Raw genomic sequence first — 22346 nt, 5'->3', positions numbered from 1 at the left:
TAATAATCTCACATTGTGTTCAATGCTACAGCATTATTTCAATGCTTTAATTCACAGCAACATTTGCAAACTCAATTACATAGAGATAATATTTCCAAAGAGAATCATGCCAAACAGTTCCTTTAAAAAGGGCTTCTACTCATGTATACTCTTTAAAATATCAAGTGTGAGAATTTATGATGCTGATACATTGTGTGATTGCAAATACATCAATGCATTAAAACTTTTAAAATACTTTTATATACCTCTTACTCAATGTGTGAATTTCTGATATCTCTCTTCTGTTACCTAGATGGAAACACAGTAACAACCGCTACTGTTCCCGACACCACATCAACTATAACAGAAAATCCAAGTACATTTACATCACAAGGATCTGAAACAAGTACCACCGAGTCCACTTCAGAAAATCCTACATCAAGTATACCTACATCAGAAGGATCTCAAACAAGTACTATAGTGTCCATTCCAGAAACTACTACTCCAAGTATATCTACAACACACGGATCTGAAACAAGTACTACAATGTCCATTCCGGAAACCTCTACACCAAGTACCTCTACAACACAAAGATCTGAAACAAGTACTACAGTGCCCATTCCAGAAACATCTACACCAGGTGGATCTACGTCACAAGGATCTGAAACAAATACCACAGAGTCCACTTCAAAAAATCCTACACCAAGTATACCTTCATCAGAAGGATCTCAAACAAGTACTACAGTGTCCATTCCAGAAACCAGTACACCAACTATATCTACTACACAAGGATCTGAAACAAGTACTACAGTGTACATTCCAGAAACATCTACACCAAGTACATCTACGATACAGAGATCTGAAACAAGTACCACAGAGTCCAATCTAGAAACCAGTACACCAACTATATCTACGACACAAAGATCTGAAACAAGTACTATAGTGCCCATTCCAGAAACATCTACACCAAGTACATCTACGATACAGAGATCTGAAACAAGTACTACAGTGTCCAATCTAGAAACCAGTACACCAACTATATCTACGACACAAAGATCTGAAACAAGTACTATAGTGCCCATTCCAGAAACATCTACACCAAGTACATCTACGACACAAAGATCTGAAACAAGTACTACAGTGCCCATTCCAGAAACATCTACACCAGGTGCATCTACGTCACAAGGATCTGAAACAAGTACCACAGAGTCCACTTCAAAAAATCCTACACCAAGTATACCTTCATCAGAAGGATCACAAACAAGTACTATAGTGTCCACTTCAGAAACTACTACTCCAAGCATATCTACAATATATGGATCTGAAACAAGTACTACAGTGCCCATTCCAGAAACATCTACACCAGGTGGATCTACGTCACAAGGATCTGAAACAAATACCACAGAGTCCACTTCAAAAAATCCTACACCAAGTATACCTTCATCAGAAGGATCTCAAACAAGTACTACAGTGTCCATTCCAGAAACCAGTACACCAACTATATCTACTACACAAGGATCTGAAACAAGTACTACAGTGTACATTCCAGAAACATCTACACCAAGTACATCTACGATACAGAGATCTGAAACAAGTACCACAGAGTCCAATCTAGAAACCAGTACACCAACTATATCTACGACACAAAGATCTGAAACAAGTACTATAGTGCCCATTCCAGAAACATCTACACCAAGTACATCTACGATACAGAGATCTGAAACAAGTACTACAGTGTCCAATCTAGAAACCAGTACACCAACTATATCTACGACACAAAGATCTGAAACAAGTACTATAGTGCCCATTCCAGAAACATCTACACCAAGTACATCTACGACACAAAGATCTGAAACAAGTACTACAGTGCCCATTCCAGAAACATCTACACCAGGTGCATCTACGTCACAAGGATCTGAAACAAGTACCACAGAGTCCACTTCAAAAAATCCTACACCAAGTATACCTTCATCAGAAGGATCACAAACAAGTACTATAGTGTCCACTACTACTCCAAGCATATCTACGACACACGGATCTGAAACAAGTACTACAGTGTACATTCCAGAAACTTCTACACCAAGTACATATACATCACAAAGATCTGACACAAGTACTACTGTGTCCATTCCAGAAACCTCTACACCAAGTACATCAACGACACAAAGATCTGAAACAAGTAGTGCAGTTTCCATTTCAGAAACATCTACACCAGTTGTGTCTTCCACAACAAGGTCTATAACAAGTACTATTTCAGAAACATCTACACTAAATTTATCCAAGACAACGACATCTATAGAGTTAACGTCCAGCAAAACAAATGCAACATATACCACCAATTCAGAATCTGTTACCGTTGGACAAAACATAACATCACCCACAGTACCAGTCATATCAACTACTTCAACAACAGCCAGTACAACTAAAACCTCCATCACACAGCTAACAACAGCTTTAGTGTGTGGTATGTTAATAATTATCTGAATCTGTTGTTTCATTAATTCTAAAGAACTGTTTTTGATGTACTAACTGTACTAATTGTATGTTTTCTGTCTTAGATGGAGTAACTGTCACTATCCAGCTAAATGAAGTTACCAGTGATCAGATTACACTAGTAGTCATCGCTCAGGGGGGGTTCAATGGAGCTCTGTACAGTGTAACCTTGTCGAATGGCACTGTCCTGTTATCATCCACACAAACACAAGCCAGTTCTCAGGTGACATTTTCGAACCTTGTACCTTCCTTCCAGTATCAGCTGTCTGTACGACAGTTATCTTGCCCGCAGAATAAGATTTATAACATCAGTGTCTGGACAGGTAACTTCCATCTCAATATCATTTTTTTTATTTCTTTTCTTTTTTGATGCTTCTTAAAATGCATGTAATGGTGAATATATATAAATATATAAATATTGGTCTTGTGACAAAAAAAGATAAGCATTTTATTTTGCAGATTTGCATGTATTCATTTTCTAATTTCCACCTAGTTACAAAAAACAAAAACAAACAACTGTCCTAGAATTGTTATGTGATACATTAATCTACTGTACACAATCCATTACTGTGAGTTTTTTGCTACTGGTATCTGTGATACACTCCTCAACACTGCACAGTATTGTATGTTTTATGCTTGTGGAGCTCTGTGTTACACTCCTAAACAGTGTGCATTATTGTCACTTTTACAATTGTGGAATTAAATACAATAATAAGCAGCATGTATATGTGTGTTTTACAGAGCTGCATAGCAATATAATTATATACTTTACACTGCTTTAACTAGCATATACCGTATATTCATTTGTATTAGTTTTATACTCTGAATGATATAGAAGCTATTAATAAGTTACAGGGACTATTCTAAATTTCTTGCATTACAAGCTATGGCCCTTAAAGCAATATTATTTTTGAATATTTAAAATGTTGAGAGGTAGGGGATTAACTGGTTTCATTTGCTTAGTAAATAAGTAGTCAACCTTTTTTGAAGACAGAGAAAGGGCTGTAGGCTCCTTTCACAACAGTGAGACAAACGGGCTGGTCTTTAATCAGTAGACATGTGCATTCGTTTTTGTCCGAATACGATTTCGCCTGAAAATTCTGTTTTTTTTTTTAACGAAAGCCCTACATATATAATATAAACAAAAGGGCAAATGCAGAATACATTACCTTTTCATTTTGTTTGTTTAATAGACTCTGTGCTGCAGGGGAATTAACCCCCACAGCACTGAGAAATAACATTGCGCATGTGCGCAAAAGAAAAAGCAAGGAGGGAGTCAGCAGCGCTACCAGCTCCCTCCTTGTAATAATATTAATTTCTACCCCCCTACGCATTGAAACCTATAGGGCTCACTAGGACCCCGATATTACTAAAATGGAGGTTAAATCCTCTCGTATGCCCCTACTCGCGGCATGCCATGAGTAGGGGCATGTCGCCTAAACAAATTTAAAACTACTAGTGACTGGGTAATCCTTAACCAGTAAGACAACCAATTTCTCTGTTAGTGCTCTGTTTAGCCTCGCTGCCTTGTGCAGAGGGACAGATCATTATGTAAATGTCAGTAGTGCAGAGAACAGCATCTGGGTGAGAGGGAGGTAGGGAGGGCTTTGGGAGGTGAAAGGGAGGTAGGGAGGGCGTTGGGAACATAATAATGCAGCCAACATTGATAGTAAGATTCCTGTTTTTTTTTTTTTTTTTTTGCCTGGCAACTATATTTATTTTATGTGACATTAAAGACCAAATACAGGTATATTCATGACCAGTGGTTGCAATATTACCCCTAGAGTAAATCATAAAAGTCCATGCACCTCAGCTTAACAAAGGAATTAGAGAGTTAAATCCCAAAGCCAACGTTATCGATATTCAATTACAGTCTAAGAAAATAAAATATGGTTATATGGGACTTGTAAAATGGAGGTATACGATGATCTTTAATGATAATAAAACTACCATTCTAAGTCTTATGTGTTTCTTATTTCTACAGCTGGAAAAATATTTGCTGCACAAATTAGGATAACAAGTTTAGATTTCCAGCCAGATTTTGAAAACACAAGTAGTCCGGTGTATAAAAATTTCACTGACAACTTTACACAACAGGTGAGTGTGTTCAGTAGCAATATCAAATTAGGCAATTGTTTTAAATTAATTATTCTGCACAAATAAATTATTATTACATTGGTTTCATTAGACAACATGCTTTAATATCAATGTATTATACTTGTATTGTTGAGTTTACTTTGATTTTATTTGGGAATTTTTTTTTCAGTTAAGGGAAATATCAATCTTCAGTCAAGGAAGTGGGGGGGGGGGGGGAGTGGTGGGAGTTAGTTTTGAAACAAAGGCCAATAATGTGACTACAATAAATATCTTTGTGGAAACTGCATATAATATTTAGAAATCTTCTTAACATTCTTAGTCTGTTTAATATCCAAGATGCCTAGTGGTCACATATGGTAACTGCATGGAGGAGAGACAATTATAAATATGTAACTGCGTGAAAAAAGAAAAAAACACAACAAAAACATAGCTTGACTAAAGAATAAACTCTCCATATTCCAGCATTTAGTAACAGAATATACAGAAGTGCTTTTTAATCAATGTGTTAGTTTTTTAATTTGTAATTATGCTTTGCAGTTAATAACAAATCTGGATGACAATAGTAGAGGATTGATTAATTCTGGGAAAATGCGTATCCACATCACCAGCATTGTACAAGGAAGCGTCGTTGTAAACTTTGACATCATCACGAATACAGCCAACAACTTTACAGTGCAGAATGTCTCCACCATTATTACAGAAGCATTAAATAAAAGCGTAACTCTTGAAATATCGACATATAACTTTCAAGGTATAATTTTTATGTTGCAATTTGTTTTGCATAATGTTTTTATACTAAGCATTCTGTCTTAAAACTTCTACTACTGTACATAGTGGCAGGCTTATGCAATGTATGATCATATACTGTTACTAAATCCCCATTATTAACACCTAAATCTGGTGTTTAAAAAAAACAAACACAAACTATTAAACTTTTGAGAAGTTGTTGTTTAATGAATAAGTGAGTGCGCTGGATGTATATATATATGTATGTGTGTGTGTGTGTGTGTGTGTGTTTAATATGTGTATATATAATCATATGGTATGGCTACTCAGAAGTCTTTTTGCAAAAAAATATTTAATTATTTGTTCTATATTGACCTGCAAGTATGACAATTTTGGACATCACTTAATCCTTTCTCAAGTCCTTTCTTGATATATGAATAAGTGAATTCATTTCTTAATACATTTATCCCAATGATTGAAATTGTAAAGGAAGCTAGTAGTCTCTTACACCGTTGTTGACATTGAGCTCTGTAACTTAGAGTTTAGTTACACTCCAGACCCTTAAAGCACTTCAGCTTGCTGAATGTGTGAAGTATGTCCTCTTTTTTTCATTTTGCAAAAAAGTGCAGATTCAATAGAAATTGTCACTCTTATAAAATAACCTTGTTACTGTTAATTGTTGGTTTATATATATATATATATATCCTTTTTGTACGTATGATATAGAACTTTAGATAATATAGAACTACTTTTCTTCAGTTTACAAATATTTATAGTGTTGGATTTCATTTCCTACAAGTCCTTACTTTTTTTTTTTCTACAGTATCAAACAGTTGTGCTACCGGACAAAATGATTGCTCGCAATCTGCCACATGCACGGCCACCAATGGCTCATATACTTGTCAGTGTTTCTCAGGATATAACGATACCAGCCCCAGTGTCCCTGGAAGAATGTGTCAAGGTAAGAGGAATTTTTGGAACAGCTTTATATAATGTTAAGATTTAGGATGTGCAGCCCCAACCCTGCCCCACCACAAACAATCAAACCAAACACACTAGCTATGACAAACATGTCGGTTATGAAAAAAATTAGCAAAAAAAAAAAAATTAGCAAAGTAAAACATCTAGATTAAAATGCACAAAAGAAAAGTGAGTCACTTGTAAGAAATTTATTCCTCCTAAATTAATCTTTTTGAAGACTTGATTTTCTGCGTGGCAACAGTTGGTGTTTCTGTTAATTCTAAACATTTTTCTACGCGTTCAAGGGTCAATAATTGGCTTCTTTACATTCAACACTCTATAGCAAGATATGTGAAGCAAGTTTATTAACTCGATACAAGATACAAAGAATACTGTGTGTTAACTATATAGAACCATCTCGTTATGGCTGAACTATCTGCCACAGGGCCGGATTTAGATGAAAAGAGGCCCTAGGCTTTTCCACTTATGAGGCCCTTTCATCCCCCGTTTTTAAGTTTGTAAATTACATGAGAGACAATAACATACATCATTACTGTGATATATATCAATATGTTAAATGAAACATGTTGTGATTGGTACTAACCTTTATAAAAAAATGTGGCACGGATAATAAATTAAAAAAATGTCGAGATGAGGAGAGGGGGGTGATTGTAAGAGGGAGGGGGTTGATGAGGAGAGGGGGGTGATTGTAAGAGGGAGGGGGTTGATGAGGAGAGGGGGGTGATTGTGAGAGGGAGGGGGCTGATGAGGAGAGGGGGGTGATTGTGAGAGGGAGGGGGGTGATGAGGAGAGGCGGGGGTGACTAAAAAAATTACCTTAAATCCCTGGTGGTCCAGTGGGGGCTGCCTGGTGGTCCGGTGGGGGCCCTGGTGCTCCGGTGGCCATCATAGCAGTTTGCAACCCAGTATCTTTTATTTCGATACACTTAGCTATTTAACATTTGGACACTGTTATCTAGGTATATTATAGATTACTTCTCCTAGCTAAATTCAATGTACAAATTTGGATCCTTGATAGGGGATATCTACAATTATTTACTTTGGATATTTGTATCCCCTATATTTCTACCTACTTTATTGATTACCTAATAACCTCTATTAGGAGGTCAATCCATTTTTGTTGGTCTGTTTTCCCTTTATATCTGGGGTCCCTGTGACTGTTCTCTGGTCCTAGTTCCTTGAGGAAGGTATTTTGTCTCACCTTTGAACACTTGTTCTATATATTTATAAGTCCTTTCCTCTATATTTATCTAGACTCCTATCCAGCTACATGGTCTACCCTTTCTAGATATCTATCATACTATATACCTTAGACCTCACCTTTAGGACCTCAGTCTATCCAGACCCTGTGTGTATAATACACTTTTATACACTTGTTTTTTCACTTATCTGGGTTCTATTTTATTGGGTGTTTTTTCAACAGTTTTTGTCTAATAAAGAATTTTATTTATATTTATTTCTGTTTTTATTTTTATTTATTTGATACCATGGGATTTGAGTTATTCATCCCTCCATGTGGGCACACCCTATGTTAGTGATTATCGGGGGGTTGAACTTTTCTTTTTCTCCCTCCATATAATCCTTCCATTTGGGACATTTCTTTATGTTTGTATGTAATGTTTGCGTTTGATTTCAGGAGTGTGTTTGTATGTAATGTTTGCGTTTGATTTCAGGAGCGTGTGTGTATGTAATGTTTGCGTTTAATTTCAGGGGCGTGTTTGAATGAAATGTTCACTTTTAAATGCGGATGTAAATTAGTCATCTGTATGAAGTATTTGTATATCCTTTTGGAGTTTGAATGCAGGAGTGTGTTTGTATGTTGTGCTGGTGTTTGCCTGCTTAGATGTATGCACATACACTACCACATACATACATACTTACACATTAAAACACATACACATGTAAATACACCCAAATTCATATAGAGACACATAGATACACACTGACACATACACATATGTTAACACACGCATACACCGACACATACACACACCAGTCCTGGTTTTGCTGGCTAGTGGAAGTGAGGAGAGGGGGGGTGATTGTGAGAGGGAGGGGGGGGGGGGCCTTGTATAAGGGCCCTTGTTCAGCAGAAATGTTTCCTGGTGTTACAACCATAGCACCGGGAAATATTCCACGGGGACCCTGTGTGCCCGTCGCGGCGCCCCAGGCTGCTACGGCACACAGTTTGGGTACCGCTACTATAACAAATTCCATATGCTTTAAAATGTCTATATAATCCATTAGTTGATTTGTTTCTTTACAGATATAAATGAGTGTGCAAATTCTAATTTGAACACCTGTTCGGCTTTTGCATCTTGTACCAACACTCTTGGAAGCTATCAGTGTCAGTGTTACCCAGGATATTCTGATACCAATACAACCAATCCTGGACGACAATGCATTGGTGAGTACTGTCCGAGACATACAGTATACAACTGTGTCTAAATGACTGAAGGAACTGACAGAGCAAAGTGATAACCTTAGACATGCCCTGATTCCCTAACTCTGGAAGGGAGTGAAATCCCTGGAAATGCATAACTCTAAACAAAGAAATGAGAAGATATAAATGGGTGTCAGAGAGATCTGATATGTAAAGGGTAGCGGGAATAACACATTTCCTCTGAGAGGGCACTAAATAGTGTTTAGTAATGCTCCAAACAGAGATAATCACTAAACTCTTAAACTGCATTAGTGAGAATAGAAGAAGGAAATTTAACATTTTAAACAAAATTAGTAGACTTGCAAACATTTTTACAGCTTGCCTATTTTGGCCTAAAATGAAAAATCCTCCGGCCGATACTCCAAATTTTCAGTTTAGTAAATAGCTTTACTATAATTTTAATAAACACAGGACATTTTCATTATTCTATTATCATCAGCAAAAATGCATTTGCTTCCATGAAAGTGTAACAATTCTATTTTTAAAAAAGTTTAGTGCAGTGACGCAATACAATAATATAGACTTAATGGATAGAAAGCTAAGCCATAAAGTAAATTAAAGGAACATTATGCTGTCAGGAATACAAACATGTATTCCTGACACTATAGTCCTGATGTGACATTTTAGGTGACTGTCCCACTGCGATCGTGCAGAAAAGGTTATTTTACTCAACCTTTCCCCCACGTCACGCCGACAGGCCCTGTCTGGCTTAGCCTCCATGGCTGAGATTATCAATCTTGATGATCTCGGCCAATCCAATACTTTCCCAAAACAAACCAGGCAGCATCTTCATATAGAGATGTATCGAATCAATGTATCCCTATGTGGAGCGTTCAGTGTCTCCGTGCAGAGTGTCTCCATGTACACTGCGCGGTACTGATCACGGAAGCACCTCTATTGGCTATCTGTGTGACTGCGCCTAGAGGTGTTGTTAGGCAGCAATATAAAAACTGCCTTTTCTCTGAAAAGGCAGTGTTTACATTGAAAAGCCTACACGCTATAGATACATGAACCACTACATTAAGCTGCAAATACCCTAGCTTGTATTAATAGAGCAGATTCTGAACTTGGACTGTAACTCATTTTACCCTGTGAGGGCCTTTAAAGGTAAACTGGGCGTCTATTTTTGAAGGTCTGATTGATGTTCCGTTATTTTTAGGGTTGTATGTTGTGTTTCTTTAGAAATAAAAAAGTAATTGCTCAGTTGATATATTCAAGGTCATTTAGAATTAATCTTTGAGGAGCTCTCTGCTTGAAATGCTCTGTATATTACAATAGACATCTACATAGAGTAACTGGACCTTTAAACACGCTTACTTAATAGGTGGTAATTCTAGATATTGAGTAATGTTTAATCCCACAGTTAAACTGTGTAATTTCTTAGTGTTAAATAACTTTGAATTTCTTGAAATAGGGGTTATATGATATATGGTTAAACCAGAAGGAACATTATGTGTTTGGGTACAAATAAAAGTTTTTAAGCCTTTATTACAGAACATATATGTACAATGGCTTGCATTTAATATATTCCCAATGGTTCTACGATTTAGATTAATTTACTTTTATTTAGAGGGGTAGAATAGCCTTAAAGGACCACTATAGGCACCCAGACCACTTCAGCTCAATGAAGTGGTCTGGGTGCCAGGTCCAGCTAGGTTTAACCCTTTTTGCTGTAAATATAGCAGTTTCAGAGAAACTGCTATGTTTACCTATGGGTTAATCCAGCCTCTAGTGGCTGTCTTCCTGACAGCCGCTAGAGGCGCTTCCGCGCTTCTCACTGTGATTTTCACAGTGAGAAGACGCCAGCGTCATAGGAAAGCATTGAGAATGCTTTCTGGCCGCGCATGCGCGCGTGCGCATTCAGCCAGGGACGTCAGAAGAGGGAGGAGAGTCCCAGCGCCGAGGGAGCCCGGTGCTGGAAAAAAGGTAAGGGATTAACCCCTTCCTCCCCCTTTAGCTCCACGGGAGTGGGACCCTGGGGGTGGGGGCACCCTCAGGGCACTATAATGCCAGGAAAACAAGTTTGTTTTCCTGGCACTATAGTAGTCCTTTAAACTGGCTCAGGTGGAACCAAAATATGAACTGAGAAAATCATCTCCTTGGGTATTTATAAATAAACTCTTAGTCCAAGTTAACAGAAACTGGGTGTTGCATTTGGCTCGGGGCAGAATCTGAACACAGTGAAGGAAAATATCTCATCTCCGTGTTAATAATTTGGTTCTGCAATGGAGCTCCAATGACATACTCCTCAAATAAAATTAAAATCTGGACATAAAAACTATTGAAAATACAATTATAAGGGCAAAATAGGTCATTTTATTTTCATTAGGAGATGTTAGTAATGAATTATTATTATTATTATTTTTTATTTTTTTTAATTCTTTATTTTGGTTGTGCCGGGAGTAACACATAGAATCTTGCAATGCCACAACAGCACTAACAAGATGCAACCATAATTATAGCAAAACACATACACACATGTATCAGGCAGAGCAGTAAAAGTTGCAGCATGTGACATTGTGAAGGTCTAGCACATATTTTTTTTTAAAAAATAAGCAATAAACAATCATGTCTAAGACTGTACTCAGAAGTGAAGACTGGGCTGGACAGTGAACATGAAGTATATCAGACAAGAGTAGGCATAACATCACAAGTTAAATTGGCATCAAGTTGCTAAAATTGCCTCTATGGGAGCCACTAAAACTGTAAAGCTCACTGCATGAAACCAGGTAACAAGGTAGAGTAAAGGGAAAATAGTTGCAGCAGAAATAATAACATAATGTGTTGTTTGATTGGTTTTGTGAAAGTCGTATGATGATTGTTAGAGTAGAGGCATGCTAATCTAATGTCGTTAGCTCACAACATTGCTCAACCTATCCCCACGGGTGGCAGGGTCAGTCCACAGCAGGGCATAAGGGATGTGCCGCTTCTCCAGATCTGGAACCTCCCGCAAGCCCGAGCTGGTATGAGAGCTGGCATCTGGGTTACACAGGTTTGGAGACACTTCGGTGCCAAGTCTTTCCCCCCTCTGAGGTAGCCGGTAGAACCAGGTGGTATCCTCCACCGTCTGCGGGTGGTCTTCGACCGGCGCGAGTGATGCAATGAGGCATCCCCGTGGTGCTCTTGGCCCAGGTAGGTGAGTAGTAGATGAGTGTGATGCTTGTGGGTACAAGAGTCCCCTCTTCCCTGGCAAAACGGAGATCCGCTTTTCCATCCTTGGTTTGGGCAGCGGTGCTTGTGTATGTTCCTGTAGTCGTTGCCAGAATAACTGGAAAATCTCATCCAGGCATTGCAAGGTGCACTCAACAGCGATGTGAGTCGGCTGCCATGATGGACCCAGGCCCTGAGAGGTGGGCTGTAACCCGGTCGCCATCTTGCTGATCTTAAGAGATTGAGAGCTGTTAACAGGGTTCAAAGCTGAGCACTAGGCAGGTGTAGTAAAACCTGCTTGTTGGGTTTCAGTGGGGACCGGGATAACCCCCTCCGGTGCAGCAGGTCCACGCTGTGGGTACAAGAGAGAGAAGATCGACCGTCTCTCCCCTGCTCTGTCCTCAGCAGGCCGCCAACACAGATTTCCGGGTTGAGTTAAGATGCGAGTAATGACTCCAAAAGCTCGTCCAGGATTCCCTGACGCAGATGGTGCACTTATGTCAGGTTTAGTGGCTTGTTGGCAGGGATAGGCACGCCCAAATCTGCCACATGGTCTAGAGCTTGTGCTCCATACGTCCGAGCGGCTCGTAGGTCAGGCTACGCTCCCCTTGAATTATTATTATTATTAGCATTTATTTAGCGACATTATATTCTGCACAAATATAGAAGGGGGATGTTTGCCAACAAGTAATTTACATACTGAATGTAACAGAGACAATAAGTGATATACCAATCTCCTCTCCAGTTGTGACAAAGCAGCAATCTGAGCAGGTTTGTAGATGTTCATGTAATGTAAAACTCTCCCTGATTCCTCCTTCATTTTTTCCTTCCTTTCAATACAATTGAACCTATTTGGGAACCCTTCCCCCCCAAAAAACAAATTCTCTCCATACTGCTGACTCATTGACATCATTGCCAGCTTCTCATCTTCAGAATAGAGTGATATCTGTTACTTCATTTATATACTCCTTTAATATTATAAGACTTGCTGGTGATTGCTATAGGAGAAGGTAGAAGGGTTCTCTAGCTATCCGGTGTCACTCAATCCTCAGCATAGACCTTTATGCCAGAAGTATAGATGTCTATGGTGAGAACCAAATGTTCTAGGTAAGAAGAGACCATATCTTACTGCAGAATTTTCATAAAATCGATACAATTGCCAATTATACTAGTACAATCTATATATGATTATTTTCACATTAATTTAAAACAAACATGTCTGTGTAATGGGATAGGTACACTTTAAGCAGTTAGTTAACTATATAAATAGTTAGTTAAAAGTGTTTTTCCAGGAGTAAAGTATCTGTTGCAAATAGCATATTGAAAGACTCCCATATATTTCTTAATATCCCATTCCTTGTGAAATCGTTTCAAAAACTGTATTGTCAGAAGCAGTATTCACTTTCTTTAACAGGGTTATCTTTTACTTCTAGAATGACGCAATGCATAGCTAATAAACCCTCAGTCACAAAGAAACTGATTTTACAAATTATTTCTTAATAGAGCAATTTGGCTAAATATTATTCTCACTATTTATCAAAGGAAGACCATTTCCTTGTTACTATGTATTGTCATTGCTGTTTTGTTTGTCTCTGAGTGCGTAGAACAAATTGTATTTTCTCCATCAGTTCCGTAAGGTAACATCCCCCATGAAAGTCACAGATACTGACACCCAGCATGACTGATTATTCAAAAGAATCATTCAAGTCTATCCCGTTTATTGTATTTCACATATTCCTTCACAATGCTTTCATATCACACTTTACAATATCCTACAGTTTCTATAGAGATTTCCACACAACATCTTGTTAGATGAATGTATTCCACAACGCATTCTCATTTCTAGCAAATAAAATTAAAGCATTGAATTGTGGTGATCCTTTGTCCTCGGTTCTAGATCTACTTTTTCCCCCCGAATGCTACATAACATTAAACCCTTGCATGGTTAAAATCACCCTATGTTAAAAACACCCATATTTTAAATGTATCATCTTTCTATTCTGTTCCAAGTTCAAGACATTTTTGCAGATAACTAGTTTGAATTGAATGAAATCTTCTATGAAATTACAGTGTCCCATCACTCGTAGTGATGCTTTACTATACCAAGCAAGTTCAATAAATGATGGGCTCATACTGTAAAACTGTATTGTGGTGCTGGAGTTAAGTAGGCACAATCTATGTCAGTTTCAAGAGTATCTCATTATCTTCAACCAGGCTTATATATAGGGAAGTCTTGGATTGCTATTTGAAAAAGTATAATTCGGTCGGCTAATACCATAAATATGGTACAAGAAAAATACAAAACGGGAACCTTTTCCATCTTCTATGGTATTATTAGTTATACAAGTTAATAAAAAAAATGACAAGTAACATGGCACATGTTGTACAAGTTGTAGATCAGCGAATAACCACCATTGTCTAGATTAGTGGTACCCAGCACAATCTTCAAAGCGCACCAACAGTCTATAGCACAGGTGTATCCAATTCTACTCCAATTGGGATACTGACAAAAGCTGAACCATGGATGTGCTTTAAGGACCAAATTGAGTACAAGAGGTTGAGCTAACATTATAGTATCAGTTGCAGTTTTACGACTGCTGTATTTTCAAAGATTAAATGCAATAATTTGTATTTTTATTAAAGGGACACTCCAGGCACCCAGACCACTTCTGCTCATTGGAGTGGTCTAGGTGCCAACTCCGACTACTCCTAACCCTGTAAGTGTAATTATTGCAGTTTTTTTAAAACTGCAATAATTACCTTGCAGGAAACCTGTGCTAGAGCATCGCTGGACGTCCCTGGACGTCCGGCCGACGGAGCCAGTAGGAGGAGCGGCGCAGAGGAGGAGACAGCGGCGAGGGACATCGCCGCTGCCTCAGGTAAGTGACTGAAGGGGTTTTCACCCCTTCAGTAACTGGGGTTTGGTGGGTGGGAGGGAGAGGGACCCTCCAGTGCCAGGAAAACGGATCGTTTTCCTGGCACTGGAGTTTCCCTTTAAGTTTTTATCAAAGCTGTTTTACATAGATGTTTTATATGTTGTTTTTGACCATTTCTTTTGTTCTGCACTTTAGATGTTTTACCAAATGTAGGTCACAATTTAATATTTTTGCATACGTTTTTTAAATGATTTATATTTGAGTATCTTGACATTTTGTAAGATATTTTTTTTTTTTTAACCAATATGATATATTTTTGGATATTTTAATAGTTTGAAAACAATTAGTTTACAGTTAACCATAAATATTAAATCATTTGAAATCTTTTTCAAGAATATTAAATCAAGTCCTTAATTTGCTCACAAAATAATTTAACTCAATCCCATTTATCCATTTTGTATTTAGCCAAGTAAAATAAGGAGAAAAAAAATAAAAAGGTTGGAAAAACCTTGGTTTCTTCAGATATGCAATTCAGTATGGCTGCATAGCACAATTTACATTTGAATACATTGGAGAAATAGTCATCGGTTCTGGACCCTCTATGGAACCAACCATAAGGATTTTGATGTTTTAATTTCTGACCATTTAATTCGACACCTTTATTCAATACACAAGGGAGATATCATAATTGCAAAAAGCCCAAACAGGCCAGAAATCAACATCTGTAAAAGGGTAATTGGACTGGAAGGTTCCAAAATATGTACCAGCAGCCCATCAGAACTCCTCAAGAGACACACTCATGTTCCCAAAGGCCATGTTTGGTTAGAAGATGACAACCTGCAGAACTCATCTGATTCCAGCACCTACGGCCCAGTTTATTATGCCCTGATAAGGGGTCGGATTTTTATGGGGATTTGGCCTTTCAGCTCTTTTGGTGTGTTGCAGGATAGTCTGACTGGCAGCATATTGCAAGATGATTGACACTATTTTCTAATAATATTTTAATGTCTTCTACTTATTTATAAAATCATTCTTTACAATAAACTGAAAATGCCATTGAAATGCCATTTTTAGAGAATGTTGTGAAGAAACTATAATTATAACATTTATAATATGTTCTCCTAGAATTCTATTTTTGTGTAGAAACTGTTTAAAAGTAATATAGTCAATCATGGACTTTCTAATGTAAACATGTAAGCCTTCTCCAACGTTTTAAGGGTATTTTTAATGAGAAAAATAATTTGTACATGGTGAGATAAATACTAATGTGAATGTTTCAAATAACAATCAACAATCCAGTCAAATAATCGTGGTGCTGTTTGTTTTATAGATTCTGTACCAGGATGTTTCAACAGCAGCAGTTTCTGTTCCCAAACCAGCTCATGTACACCCTCCAAAGATCTTATATGCGCAAGTAAGTCTGAGTAGAAACCATTTTTGAATTATTATTTTTAGGTAATATATGCCAGTCAATAAGATATAATGTTTATGGTGCATAGATAACATAAAACTACAAATGTGGCGAAACCAATCTCGCCACTGGGCCCTGGAGAAGCCTGTTTGCTAGCCTCCTACCTGCTGACTATGGCCCCTGGGTTATTTGGGGCATATTGTACTGTATATTGCTGCTACTGGCCCTTTTAACAGCATCTATGGACATATTGGGACTTTTGGGACTACTGTCCCTTTAAGACTGTGATACATACTCTAGTGTACTGCCTGTAATATTATATGTGTATTAAGTTTAACCTGGGATATGTATGCAGCATTCATCTGATTGTTCGGTAGAATCACTCCATTCATTATATTGAGTGAAACTACCGAACAACCAGACCACCCAGGAATAAGTGTGCCTCCAATTACAGTTTGCAACAATGTTGCAAACGGGTAATTGGCAATCAGTGTAATGTATTCTTTGTCCTCTGGGTGGCCGCCATTCGGGAAACAAACACGTGGCGGCGGCCATCTTAAACTACCGAACAGCGGTGTTTTGCCGTCGAGTGTCTGGAACTAAAATCGGACACTTGACTAGGCAAACACCGCTGAGACCTCCATACTTCCAGAAATTCGTATAGAAACTACCGAATGACCCGCCGTTCGGTAGAAAGAACCCCATAAACAAGGGAATTCATTCAAACCCTCTCCAGGCTCTATAACACAGGCAATTCGCCTGTTTTCATTCCCTTGTTTGTGACCGACCGCAGGGCCAAAATGCATGGAACTGTTTTCGGATACTTTACCCATGCGGTCGGTCAAATCTTTGGAACCCCATATCTCACGAACCATTCATCCGAATTACTTGAATTTTGGATATGTTGTCCCCCTGAATAAGGGCTATCCAGCGATGCTGGATTTAAAGGTGTACCCCCGGGTTTTGGGGTACATCCAGAACTTGGCTGAAAAAGTGTACCGGATAATTGAGTTTAATGTTATCTGAGGGGAGGGGATGTGTGGGCTGAACCATGTATGTGATTGGTTATTTTATGCCTCCCCCTGGGTGTGGCCTGTATGTGGATTAGTGTAATAAAAGCCAGGCTGGATGAGCCAGTCGAGAGTTCCTGTTTTACCCTCAAAGTGATGTGTCGTCTCATTATTGGGGGGAAGGATTTATTGCATGCTGTTCCAGTTGACTGCTAGGAGTACAAGCCTATTCGTATGGTTCCTATTCAATGGTCTACAGCATTCATATGCTTGGGAGAATTTAAAGGTTTCTCGGATTCGGTGATTGTGGTGTCTGCCAGAGTGCTTGGAGTCCTCAGGAAGCACTAGGAGCATCCATTAACGGAGGTACCCGGTCGGGGTGCCAGGTGGTCCGTTACAACAATGTCAAGGAGGCGTTATTGAAAGTAAAAAATAAAGACAAAAATAAAAGTAACAATAGATGTGATTCCTTCAATAATACAAACTGTTGTACCTTTAAAACAAAATGATACTTTAATAGACATAAAACATATATTTCATCTAGATAACGCTACACAACTAAAACCAGCTGACTAAATCAAAACGTTGTAAAACAAAGTATCACCGTGCAATGATTGTAATAATAACAAGTTATACTGAACTAGTGGCTCAATCTTTTATTGGAGTGGTAGCTGTTCTATATAATTTTATGTATATTATATATATAAAATTAAATGTTTTCCAGTATTCTCTATACTCTTGTTTGCGGTAGGACGTGTCCTTCTAAGAGTCTTTTCAGCTTTTTTTTTTTTTTAAAAGAAGCCATAAATTTTAATCTATATCTTAAATTGAGAATATTATCTTCTAAAGAAATATAGCCTCACAAGTGCTTTAAATTGCAGGAAACCTAAAGGGGTAGAACAATTGAAGGAGTTGGGGTGACTTGACAGCCGACCACGTTTCAAAATGTTTCCACCTTGGCATATTTGTTTATTTAATTAGATAGTGTGATATCTCATTGCAGTATTTATGTGATCTGTTTGTATAGATATACCAAATTACAATTGGTTTCATTTGTATTTCAGGTAAACAAGCATTTCCTTGTAACGTATTGATTGAAGATGGAAACTTTACAACAGACCTATTAAACACTTCAAGCCAAAACTATCTGAACTATGCAAAGGAATTCACAGAATACGTGAGTAAATTGTAGTTTTATATATGTGTAATGCAAATCAAAAAATATATATATATATTTGTAACACTACTCATTCTGCAAACATCCAAGGCACGAATCCTTGTGAAAGGCATGCTCAGATAACAGAAGGTGAAGCCCAGTTTTAAACTGACCCAAAATGCATCTAACTACAACATCTACAATGAAAATAGTTTGAGGAAGCGAAACACCATTTAATGATAAAGCGTCCTGTCACACTTACAAGTACATGACAGCTTAAATAAAGTTTAGATAATAAAATAAATGTAAGAATTTCAACATCCTTTCGCTCTGTAAATCAAAAAAATTGAATCCTGTTATAGCTGCTCTTTCAAATAAGCCATTTTTGATGCCGCAGTTATTTTGCATGCATCGCCACATGTGATGTAAAAATAGCAAAATATAACAGGTATATAACATAGAACGGAGAGCATGAGAACGTCTATTCTTCCTTAGCAGCCCGTTCATGTAATGCTAATATAAATGGTTGAAAAGTGTTACTATATGAGTCACAATTTAGATATACATTTATAAAGAGCACTGCCCTCTTGTGGTTCAAAGTAATATTGCAGATTTAGGAAACCACACTTGTTTTAAATTATTACCATATCATAGTTAACAGTCATTTTATAATGTAACCTGTCAGGATTTATTTACTATTTACATATTTTACATATGCAGATCAATGTTTAGTCATCAGGTCTCTGTTTAATATGAATTAAGAATCTGAAACATTGTCTGGCTGGGGTTTTAGACATAAAATATCTATAGTAGGGGCAGTTACATCTAGAAATTAGCAGGCCCATTACTGCAAGCTAGACTGGTGTCGTGTCATCCTTTTATTTACCCTTGTGTTTGAACCACAAAGGGCAGACAGGATCACATGGTCAGTGCCAACAATAATTCATGGAGTGTGGAAAAACAAAACAACGCATTTTGTCTTGTCATCAAAAAGGTGTGAGTTGTAAAGTCTGATTTCTATACGCTCGTCTGTAATTTCTCTTTGCATATATAGTGGAATAAATGGGGTAATTACATAGAATAAATAAAAAAATATATATTTCTCAGGTTTTCTTTTAAATATAATTTAAAATAGTAATTACCGTATATACTCGAGTATAAGCCGACCCGAATATAAGCCGAGGCCCCTAATTTTATCCCAAAAAACTGGGAAAACTTATTGACTCGAGTATAAGACTAGGGTGGGAAATGCAGCAGCTACTGGTAAATTTCTAAATAAAATTAGATCCTAAAAAAAATATATTAATTGAATATTTATTTACAGTGTGTGTATAATGAATGCAGTGTGTGCGTATGTGTGTGTGTATGAGTGCAGCGTGTGTATGAGTGCAGCGTGTGTATGAGTGCAGCGTGTGTATGAGTGCAGCGTGTGTGTGCATGAATGCAGTGTGTGTGTGCATGAATGCAGTGTGTGTGTGTATGAATGCAGTGTGTGAATGCAGTGTGTGCAGGGCCGGTGCAAGGATATTTGCCGCCGTAGGCAAAAAAAATTTTGCCGCCCCCTCCCCCCCATATGTCCTGACTTCCCCTCCTCCTCCCTCAGTGGTCCTTACCTCCCCACCCCCGTGTTCCTTCACCCCCCCCCCCCCAGTGGTCCTGACTCACCTCTCCCCTAGTGGTCCTTACCCTCCCCTCCCCTAGTGGTCCTTATCCCACCCCCATCCTCTCATAGTGGTCCTTATCCCCCTTCTCCCTCCCATAGTGTTCCTTATCCCCCCATAGTGGTCCTTATGCCCCCCCTCCCTCCCATAGTGGTCCTTATACCCCCCCTCCCTCCCATAGCGGTCCTTATACCCCCCTCCCTCCCATAGCGGTCCTTATACCCCCCTCCCTCCAATAGCGGTCCTTATACCCCCCTCCCTCCAATAGTGGTCCTTATCCCCCCCCTCCCTCCCATAGTGGTCCTTATCCCTCCTCCCTCCCATAGTGGTCCTTATCCCCCCCCCCTCCCTCCCATAGTGGTCCTTATCCCCCCCCTCCCTCCCATAGTGGTCCTTATCCCCCCCCTCCCTCCCATAGTGGTCCTTATCCCCCCCTCCCTCCCATAGTGGTCCTTATCCCCCCCCTCCCTCCCATAGTGGTCCTTATCCCCCCCCTCCCTCCCATAGTGGTCCTTATCCCCCCCCTCCCTCCCATAGTGGTCCTTATCCCCCCCCTCCCTCCCATAGTGGTCCTTATCCCCCCCCTCCCTCCCATAGTGGTCCTTATCCCCCCCCTCCCTCCCATAGTGGTCCTTATACCCCCCTCCCTCCCATAGTGGTCCTTATATCCCCCCCCTCCCTCCCATAGTGGTCCTTATGCCCCCCCTCCCTCCCATAGTGGTCCTTATCCCCCCCCTCCCTCCCATAGTGGTCCTTATACCCCCCTCCCTCCCATAGTGGTCCTTATATCCCCCCCCTCCCTCCCATAGTGGTCCTTATGCCCCCCCTCCCTCCCATAGTGGTCCTTATACCCCCCCCTCCCATAGTGGTCCTTATACCCCCCCCCCCCTCCCTCCCATAGCGGTCCTTATACCCCCCCCCCCTCCCATAGTGGTCCTTATACTCCTTTTTTTTATTATTATTATTTCTTATTTTATTTGTATATATTTTTTTTTCGTCCCCCCTCCCTGCTTGATATAGGGCAGGGAGGGGGGCTCTCCTTCCCTGGTGGTCCAGTGGGGGGAGAGGGGGGCTGGCAGAGCTGTACTTACCTTTCCTGCAGCTCCTGTCAGCTCTCTCCTCCTCCGCGCCGTCCGTGCAGCTCCCTCTGTCAGCTTCCAGTGTAAGTCTCGCGAGAGCCGCGGCTCTCGCGAGATTTACACTGGGAGCTGACCGAGGTGCTGAACGGACGGCGCGGAGGAGGAGAGAGCTGACAGGAGCTGCAGGACGGGTAAGTACAGCTCTGCCAGCCCCCCTCTCCCCCGGTCTGTATTATGGCAATGCAAATTGCCATAATACAGACTATGACTCGAGTATAAGCCGAGTTGGGGTTTTTCAGCCCAAAAAATGGGCTGAAAAACTCGGCTTATACTCGAGTATATACGGTAATTGCAATTTGATCTAATACTTTCTCATGAATCACATTCAAATGAATTTTGACTCTATTTTCTCATTATTTAGGTCGCAGGGAATATGACTGCAATCCTGAACAGCTCTTTAAAAATAGTTGTGCTGGGTTTCCGCGAAGGAAGTGTGCGTGCTTACACCATGGTCATAGTAAATTCAACCATTCCGGTTACCGAAGCACTCCTGAATGCGACTCTGAATAAGGCATTGCACACTGTGTATCCATCGTCAAACATTGCAGTTACAGTGCAGAGTAAGTGTTCCATGTGGCTGACCAGATCTCAGTTTTACCCACTCTAAAATGATAGAGACAGTCAAGAAACTTTAATTATGTTCTTGTAGAATAGATGGCTCTATATCATTAACATTTCCATTGCCAGGGTTAGCCAGTCTGTTGATGCCAGGGTAAGCTAAATGGACAATACCAGGCATGACGATAGAGCAGTTTAAGGGCTTCCTCTAATGCCAGGGTTAGTGTTAAGTTGCACTGGCATTTTTCTAGATGGATAATGCCAGTGCAACTTAACACTAACCCTGGGATTAGAGGCAGCCCATATACTGCTCTGGTATTGTCCATTTAGCTTACCCTGGAATCAACAGACTGGCTAACCCTGGCAATGGAAATGTTAACAATATAGAGCCATCTCGTTATGGGCGAAATATCTGCCACATATAATGTCCTTTATATCACAGTCCTGCACATATACGTTAAAACCTTTGCTGAATTTTACAGACTAATTACATTATTTGTATTTTTCCAGACGTTGATGAATGTGCATCTAATACTACTAATACCTGCTCACCTTTGGCAACTTGTAAGAACACCCCGGGAAGCTATGAATGTCAGTGCATCCCAGGAACGGTGGATAATAATACAACCAATCCTGGTAGACAATGCACAGGTAAGTACCACATAGGACA

At 39.3% G+C, this 22346-nt stretch overlaps 1 protein-coding gene and 1 pseudogene across 1 annotated transcript in view; both read left to right on the top strand.

Moving 5' to 3' along the window:
- Positions 1–1294: 1294 nt before the first annotated feature.
- The window catches only part of LOC134600026 (mucin-2-like), a 389376-nt gene continuing 368324 nt past the window's right edge, over positions 1295–22346 (top strand). Inside the window, exons 1-7 of the mRNA XM_063445024.1 lie at positions 1295–1441; positions 1561–2443; positions 2538–2795; positions 4457–4569; positions 5107–5320; positions 6119–6256; positions 22187–22327. Coding sequence (XP_063301094.1) covers positions 1295–1441; positions 1561–2443; positions 2538–2795; positions 4457–4569; positions 5107–5320; positions 6119–6256; positions 22187–22327 — 1894 coding nt within the window. The remainder of the gene's footprint in view (positions 1442–1560; positions 2444–2537; positions 2796–4456; positions 4570–5106; positions 5321–6118; positions 6257–22186; positions 22328–22346) is intronic.
- LOC134600619 (mitochondrial inner membrane protease subunit 1-like) lies at positions 12315–15722 on the top strand (annotated as a pseudogene).

This window comes from Pelobates fuscus, chromosome 1, assembly GCF_036172605.1.
Source record: "Pelobates fuscus isolate aPelFus1 chromosome 1, aPelFus1.pri, whole genome shotgun sequence".
In the NCBI taxonomy this organism is placed as follows: Eukaryota; Metazoa; Chordata; class Amphibia; order Anura; family Pelobatidae; genus Pelobates; species Pelobates fuscus.
This window is presented reverse-complemented; position numbering and strand designations above follow the sequence as displayed.